Source organism: Poecilia latipinna, unplaced genomic scaffold (genome assembly GCF_001443285.1).
Source record: "Poecilia latipinna isolate Pla-1442-1.1 unplaced genomic scaffold, P_latipinna-1.0 Scaffold906, whole genome shotgun sequence".
In the NCBI taxonomy this organism is placed as follows: domain Eukaryota; kingdom Metazoa; phylum Chordata; class Actinopteri; order Cyprinodontiformes; family Poeciliidae; genus Poecilia; species Poecilia latipinna.
The window spans coordinates 234,878-243,587 of NW_015113522.1; the positions used below are offsets into that span (position 1 = coordinate 234,878).

Sequence of the window (8,710 nt, forward strand, 5' to 3'; positions counted from 1 at the left end):
AAAAAATTAATTTTTTATAAGGAAAAAAATTTAAAAAAAAAAAAAAAATTAAAAAAAAAAAAAAAAAAAAAAAAAAAAAAAAACTACAATACTGCTTACACACTTCGCTTCTATTACGACACACAGTGTCACTGTACAGAAAAGCACTCGTGTCCATAGTCATACCATGTTTTTCATGAGATTAACATGTTCTTCCCAATAGCTAATTGCTGTTTCCATGGGAGACCGATGCATGGAGTCACACACAGAGAAAACGCATCTGCTCAAACACCTGCTTTGATACAAGTGCAATGAGACGCTCAGACATGGGTAATAAAGCAAGTCTGGGTAGGTGTGTATATTAGTCATGATGCAGAACATCAATCTGTTGGCACGGTAGAGTGGGACTGCAGAGACACGCCCTGCCTGAGCCCGTCATAAAATAAATCTCTTTAGATTATTTGGTATGCATGTTTATAGACGGAGGGTTACAGTGTTTGGGGTTAGATTTTGGTTAAGGTTTAGTATTTTCTAAGCAGTAGCTTCACCTTTAAGGTGTGTTTTTTTTCTGTACGTGTGAGAAAGACAAAGAGATTTAGATTGGAAGGGTGCCTGGTATGTTTGCAGAAAAACAACAACAGAGCTCCAGACTTACCAAGGTACCTGGAGGGACATTCATCTTCATTTGACCTGAATCACTTTATCCCCAGTGAATGTGCAGAGACTCTCAGCGACTGTGTGCTTTTAAGGCTTTGCATTGGCATCAAAAGTTTAGAACTGCAGAGTCTAGATATGGATTTGTGTGAACACCTCTCATCTTTGTTTTTATTCTGAATAACTGTAGATTAGCGCAGAGCCTGAGCTAATTTTAGAGAGCATGTCCAGCTTTTCCAGATCCAAGCGCAGCCGACATTCTGTTATGAGCTCCATGTCGTTTTCTTCTCTCTCTTTTTCCCATAGGCATCACCTCACTATTTCATAGTCCTTCTGCAAGCCTTTCTTTCTGTCTATCTGTTTCATCATCTCCACTCCAGACAATATGCAGCCTGTCACCCAAATTGACATGTGTAGTCGCGTGTTACCTGTTTTCACATCACCCAAATCCACTGCACAAATCCTACTCTTTGCTGTCTCTGCTGTATGAAAAAACACAAACTGAATTTTTTTTTTTTTTTTTTTTTTTTTAACTATGCTGCTGAGATCATTCTTTACTCAATTTCTTCATCACCCTTTATGGTTTGTATTCCTGGCTGAAATAAGGGGAAACAAATATAGCAAGTAAAAAAAAATCAACAAAACACAATTTGGATTTAGGTGCAACCAGTTGTATGTCTTCATATATCTTTTTGAAAAAGAAAAAAAAAACTTAGAAGGTGAATAAAGTTACAGTAGAAGAGTGATTTTAATGACACAGATAGGCAGTTTTTTTTGTTATTATTATTATTATTATTATTATTATTATTATTATTATTATTATTATTATTATTATTATTATGTTAGTCAGTGGTTAAGACTCAAGTTTCAGAGTAAGTTGCACTGATGTTGCAAGACTACAGACTTGACTTATGTAAGATGAACACTGACCATATTACAAGTATTTAATACAAAACCTTCCCTGATGTCATTAACTTAAGTACTTAAAAAATGACTAGAATATTTTTCAATAGTACTGCATAGGTAACAAACTAATTATATGGATCTGAATGGAATTTAAAAGAAATCAAAGGACACCCCTTCCATGTAATAAACAGTTTAAACTAAAAAAATATTTTTTTTTTCCCCATGGGAAGAAGGAAATGATAAAATATCACAAATTTGGAAGTAAATACAACACATTTTTGCATCTTTATTACCAAATCTTTTTAGCGTATTTTATGTAAAAGTCGTCTTTTTAAATCTTCTGTCTTGTTTTTCCCTTAATTTCCCCTAAATCCTTGTTTGTGAAGCAGCACACACACTCAAACACACACACACGCACGCACGCACACGCACACACACACACACTACGCCTGTCACATAAAAGCAAAGTGGGGATAAGGGTATCACAAAAAAAGCAACGTGAGAAAAAGAGAACAATCATGAAAAGGACATTTGGGGCAGTCCACTAATTACCTTTCCAAGCAAACCGATGTGATTGATGTGCATCGGGGAAGACTACCTAATAGAACAGACACATATAAACACACAATGCATTGCAAAGATAAAAAGATTACCATCAATCATACGCACCTAGCATCCAAGTGTTTGAACTATTTGAGCAAACCAGGCCGATCAGCGAAAAGCTGGATGTGCACCGGCATAAGAACGAGATGATGAAAAAATATCATAATCACATTTTTTTTCTGTGTGTGTGTGTGAACAGTGACATCACAATTATTTAACTAAATTACTCATTAGGTTTGGAAACACTTTTCATTCATTGTACTAATGAGTATTAGAGAATGATTAATGATGCACACCCCTAAATGACGTCACAAGAAAGGCATTGATCAAGCGTAGTTGTGCATAACCTACAAACATTTCTACAGGCCTGCACATGCTGGTCCATCTGACTTCTAAACACTGCCATTTGACACCATAATTGGATTTTGTCGCATAAAATGCTTTAAGGTTCATTGAGTCTTGTGTGCAATGCACAGTTTTTCTTTCTTTGCTGTTGTAAAATACAACAATTTGTGTCAAAGAAAGATTTCTCCAAGACACAAAAGCATAATATTTATTAGTTTATAGCTGTATCATTGTAGTGCATCACATCATAATGTATATATGTATTAAAAAATAGCACAATGTATTTTATATTTACCATAGACTTTTATTTTCCAACATAATACATACAATATTTTGATGTATTGCAAGACTTCACATCACATCACACGCATGTGACCTTAATTAAATTTATTGGTGAGACTTAGTCTTTAAAAATGGTGATGGTGGAATTGCCTAGGATGGGTTTAAAGCTATAATATGTCACTTTTATTTTTTTTTTAAATCTACGTTTTAAACATTTGTTGTGATAGCATAATAATGTGTGAGGAAAAGAAATCAAGCTCCTCTGACTTCTCCCAGTGCTCCCAGTACTGACTACAAAAATACACAACTTGGTCAGAAACAACCAACCAATGCCAGGAGGAGGGTCTAAGCGCTGTCAAGCATCATGTACGCAAGGATGATTGACAGCGCTAAGATCTTTTTCCTGCCTCTGATTGGTTGTTTTTGAACAAGAGCAGCGCATTTCTTCAGATCGCTGTTGCAGCTCATGGACAAGATGGATTTTTCTCACAGATTATCTATATAACTGTCACCATGTTAGATATGGTGACAGTTTTGACAAATATGTAAAAAAAAAGAAGTATTTTTTTCATAAACGTTACATTAATAGGACCCCTATATGTAGCTGAAAAGAAGTCTGACCACCAAAACAACGGCTGTGCCTTTCTTTACACTTTGACATTTTCATCAGGTGTGGCATTTCTACTCCATTGAATGAAGCGGGGAAAGAAAATTAGTCTGTTGCACTTCTACATCTCTTCAAGAAATGTATTCTTCAAACGCAGGCCGCAGGAGCTTCAGGGACAGGAGGAACCGAACTATTGATGCAAGCAGAGGGAGAAAATATTTCACTGCAGCATTTTTAGCTTGCTCTGCCATATGCATAAAGGGTTGTTAAACCAAGTAATCCTTTCTTAAGTGACTATGAAGGGCAAATAGAAAGTACTTCCCTGTGGGATCAATAAAGTATCATAATATTGTAAATGACATGGCTCCGAACACTGTCCATGTGACAGACAGAGAGATTGATTTGTTTCTTTGGGGCCTGCAGATAAGATTTGGGTGTTATCATATGACAGCGATGCGGCTGTTAGTTTCATGCTGTCCTGCCAATGTTATAACCACCAGCAAATTACATCTGCATACAAAAAAAAAAAAAAAAAAAAAAAAAAAACATACCATTTGCAGAGAAATTGAAACTAGTTCTCAAACAACGAACTTCCTCACTCACTTAAACCGTATCTGCAACCGACGATTAAGAGCCATGTAGCAGTTTTCGCCACGTTTTTAGGGAGACTCGCCGCTTTGACGGGCACATATACAGTATACTTCAGCGTGACTGCTCTCGTGTGAAAGTGGTTTGAGTTTGGGGGCACAAACAGCTTAGCCATGCAGTGAAAATGACTTGCTAACAGATGCCAGGCTCTGACTGAGACACAACATCCTGCAGGCGACACTTAGAAGAAAATGAATCCATATTTCTGCCTTTTCTTCCCGTATCTCTTTCATGTCATTCTTCTGCTCTGTGCTTTGTAACTTTATGCCCCTCTTCCTTGAGTCTTGCACCTTTCCGTGGAGCATCTTTTTTGATGCAGCTGAGGCTCTGGCAGCTCCAGGTAACGGGGTGGAAATCAGAATTCGTACCGGCCATTCGAAAATGTCACAAGCCACCATTTCTTCTGTTCACACTCTTGTGTAATATGGTTTGTGTTATTTAAGCAAAACTAACTAAAAATTAAATAATAAGGACATCATTAAAAGTGCGCAGTTTATGTGTTGTCGATCAGAACGGCGCAATTAATAACACAGTTGTTTTGTAGCAAGAAGGTTTCTGGACCTCTGGAAGTCCAAGAAACACGACTGTGAAGTTAATCGATCTCTCTAATTTACTCTTAGGTTTGATTGACTCCGTAGCTGCTGCAGATGTTAATATATATATATATAAAAGAAAAACTGCATACAGTTCTCTGTAAATGTGCATTCTGCTTTGGAGCACATCTTGACTGAGAGAGGAGATGACCTTTGCTCTCCTTGTCTGTTTTTTTTATGACTGGCTGATGACTGATTGATGTGGACAAAACGTCCCAAAAGAGTTGTTCTGATGCTTTAAAAACTAAGTGCTATGGTTTGATTGCTGTAATCGTTAATGATTCGTGTCATAACGGGTACGTTGTGTTCAGGTCAGTACCTGTGAAGTCATATTAAGCACCAGCTGAGCAGAGGAGGCGGGGCGGGGGTAGGGGGGTGGGATTCAGAATGCAGCTCAGGCACATTACTGCTTTCAGCAGATCTGTTGTAGAAATCAAAACGCTTTCCGAGTTGCCAGTAGCGTATAATTTGATCGCATTTACTCAACACTTCCTAAATTTACGTGCATTTTGCCAAGAGTGGGTGGCGATTTCCAGCCCCTGTCAAACACGGGTGGAAGCCAACACTTATATACTTCAAAAACATTTGAGTGGATTGTGACACTTGATATATTTTGAATAAAAAAAGGAGAAATTGATGTTTGTTTCTTTTAATGTCTTTGAATCCAGGATGGTGGAGTACTCCCTGGACCTGCAAAACATCAACTTGTCGGCCATTCGCACGGTTCGGGTTCTTCGGCCCCTGAAAGCCATCAACAGAGTCCCAAGTGAGAAAAGCTTAAGTATTTTATTTTTTTTCTTTTTAACTGGAGATTGCATGCATTGTGAGTGTGTCTTTGTATTTATGATTTGAAGTTGACCTGTGCTTCAATCTACAGCTTGAGCTTTTTTTCCTTTTTTTTTTTTTTGAGCTTCTCTGTGTCGTCACATCTGTCTGTCAGTTTGCATCGAGTTGAAATGCAGTTGCATGAAAATTAATGTAGATGAATTTCATTTTTCCTGCATCTCTGGGAGTTGTTTTTTTTTTGTTTTTTTTTTCGCCATCCTTATACCACAATTTCCTGGTGGGGATGATTAAACTTTCATCTAATGCTTCATAACAAAGTCAGCTCAAACCTTGAGTCACGGCCTTATCTAATTTACAAACCACACATTAATGCTGCTTCAGTGATCAGTGTGTGACCATAAACCCAGTCTCCTCATCTAATACTCCGTTCTCCAGCAAGGTTTTCCAGATCCTATCGATTTATTTGTACGGCTGCCATAATTGGCAGCTTGTCGTCATAATAATTAGCAATTAGCCCGAACCAGCAAGGCCTGGAGTCGTGTCATTGCTGTACATTTGTGTAGAAAGTTGAAAATAGATGAAAGCTGTTTGAATATTTGAGTATTGAAAAAAAAAAAGTATGTGTGAAACACTTACTTTTGTCCACTATATGTTTTATATAGATTTTTATTTTATTTTTTTATGGTTTGTATGTTTAGTAGGATTTCAAAGAAAAAATCTAAAATGACCCATGCTGCCCCAGAAGGCTGCAATGATGCTTGGCTTAACACATGAAACAGGAAAGGAAGAACGTCCTGAGCACAACTAATCTTCCCCATAGTATCCCAATCAATCTATCGCATCCTGAATTGAGTTCTGCACATATGGAAAAAAAAAAAAAAAAACAACAACAACAAAAAACTGCCTGATAATAGAATCAATATCTGCAGTTCTGTTAGCTACTTAGACCGACTTGCCAGGTTTTATGTCTGTAAGATCTCAACAAAGACGCTTTACCGGACTATTCATTACATTCCCCTTCTTCCTCTATGACACTGTCTGTCACTTTCTCTCAGTCATTGTCTTCACAATAGCAGAAAAAAGTGAGAATGTTGGAGAAAAAAAACTTTAATTACACTCTTAGGGTAGTGATGGTGGAGGGCAAAGTATGAGTGAGGAAAAACAAAATACATTGTTCTGTCTGTTGTACTGCTTCAAAATCAACATTTTGCCAAGTCTGCAACAGACTTATAAATGTAAAAAGCTCTGCTCTGAAAAGTTCTCTAAAACTCATATTTTTTTTTACGCCTAAAGTACCAGTACAGGTTTTCATGCAGATGCAAACTGTGAATGCGTCAATGATGTTTTGTTTTGCAAAAATGTCCATTCTAATTTGGGGAGTGGCTTTAGCGAGGTAAACACATACATTGTCTTCTTGTTTTACTTGGCATATTCTGACGAGCAAGCCGTCCTTCCGTCGAAGCTATAAAAGAGGAACCTGCTCGGTCAAATACTTGGTACACCGGCAGCACTTAGGGAAATGGTTCGGAAAATGTATGAAGACGAGTGCGTACGGCGCTTTGGAGAAAAGTGGACTGGTTGCAAGCAAATTTGCCCTTCTGCTGACGATTGTGTTTCCCTCCTTGCCTGTGCAGATATACGGGTTTATCTTTGCATACGTAGCTCATAGGCAGCTCTAACATTAAGATACTGTTTATCTATCTTTTGTAGACTGTTGCACAAGGGCCTTTATATGCATCTACTTTGTATTGATGTGCAACATATGCATACTTCTGTGCATAATTAGTGTGTGCAACTCCTACTCTGTGTTGAGAATGTCTGAAGTGAAGAACCAAGGGGATAAAGCTATTTGTTCTTTCTTCAGCTGGATTGCTACTTTGCCCACAGGTACAAAGGCAGCATGAGCACTCCCTGACCCCTCACACACCTCAATTTGTAACCCTCCTACAAGGAGCAGATAATAGCAGTGTGTGGCATACGTGAATGCGTGCTGTTGTGTTAAACTTTGTTTTTGAGGAAATTGGTGTGATGGAAAAGGAGTGCTAGACAGAACTGTTGGGGGGGCAACAAACACCACAGAAACTGAAAGGAGGGGAAGAAAAGGGAAGAGAGGATTTTCTTTTCCTTTGGTGAAAGGCTCAGGCAGGGAGCCAAAAAATGTGTTAACAGTGTGGTGCAAGCTGAGGCATCCATCTTTATATGAGAACAGCAGCAGCTGACAAACAAATAATAAAAATATAAAAAGAAATCGGTGAAAAGGCTAGAAGTGAAGACGGGTAGACGAGGATGGAGGAGGGTAGATATATTTTTTAGTGGCACCGTAAAAAAGAGAAAATATTGATAATAAAAGTTAACATTTTTCCTCCATAAGATGTGCTTTGTTTGTATTCTCCATTTTATGAGTTGTCTTCATTCGGTTCCTCCTTCTTTTCCTTGTTACTGAGTTTGCACACCATATTTTTTTGGCAGATTGTCTCCCTCTCTACCCCTTTGTTTCCCTCAATCCATCTCTTCCTCTCTCCAGCCAATTAGGCCTAATGGAGCAGTGGCCTAATGACAAGAACCCTGGGGAACAAATACATTTAGACTCGCCTCCAGCCATCAGCACGATAGCAGTGTTAGTGCTTCCCATTTAAAGTTGACAAAACAAATCAGCCAGAGATGACAAACCGGTTCAGATTAATTGTCCAACAAAAAATCCAAAGGTTAATTGAAATATATTTGAGGAACTATTTTAGCATACAAAACAATCTGCACGAGAATCATTGATATTTCCTCGATTTCCAATAAATTTGGATTTTCCAAAGCCTGTTGTGATTTCTACTTCAGTCCAGAGGTGGATCCTCCCCAGTCCCAACACAAACAGATGTACACTGACAATGAAAAGATAGAAAGGTAATGATTTTATGCACCAAGATTTTTCAAAATACTTTTTTTCTGGAAAGCAGTAGAGAAAGTAAGTCCAAAAAGATTTTTTTTTCTTGTTTTTTGTTTTGTTTGTATTTCTTTCTGATTCACGTAAAGCACTTTGTGCTGCCTTGTTGCAGAAAATGCGCTGTATGAATAAAATCACCTTACCTTACCTTGATTGATCAGATTTCTAAAAATTGAAATGAGTCCATGACTTTGTGTTTCCCTGGAGCATAAACGACACACAGTATTCTCCTTTAAATATCCACTCTTAAAAAATGGGGAACTCAAGGAAATATACAATTTTTTTAGGGTGGTTGCATAAAGACACTCAAAGTCCTCAATGCAGTTATTCCTAGTTCAATTTTCTCTCTGCCTTTACAATATATATATATAT

At 37.7% G+C, this 8,710-nt stretch overlaps 1 protein-coding gene across 1 annotated transcript in view; it reads left to right on the forward strand.

Moving 5' to 3' along the window:
* LOC106957472 (voltage-dependent T-type calcium channel subunit alpha-1I-like) overlaps positions 1 to 5,508 on the forward strand; it is a 116,801-nt gene extending 111,293 nt beyond the window's left edge. The window contains exon 5 of the mRNA XM_015048844.1: positions 5,286 to 5,508. Coding sequence (XP_014904330.1) covers positions 5,286 to 5,469 — 184 coding nt within the window. The 3' untranslated portion in view covers positions 5,470 to 5,508. The remainder of the gene's footprint in view (positions 1 to 5,285) is intronic.
* Positions 5,509 to 8,710: the final 3,202 nt, after the last annotated feature.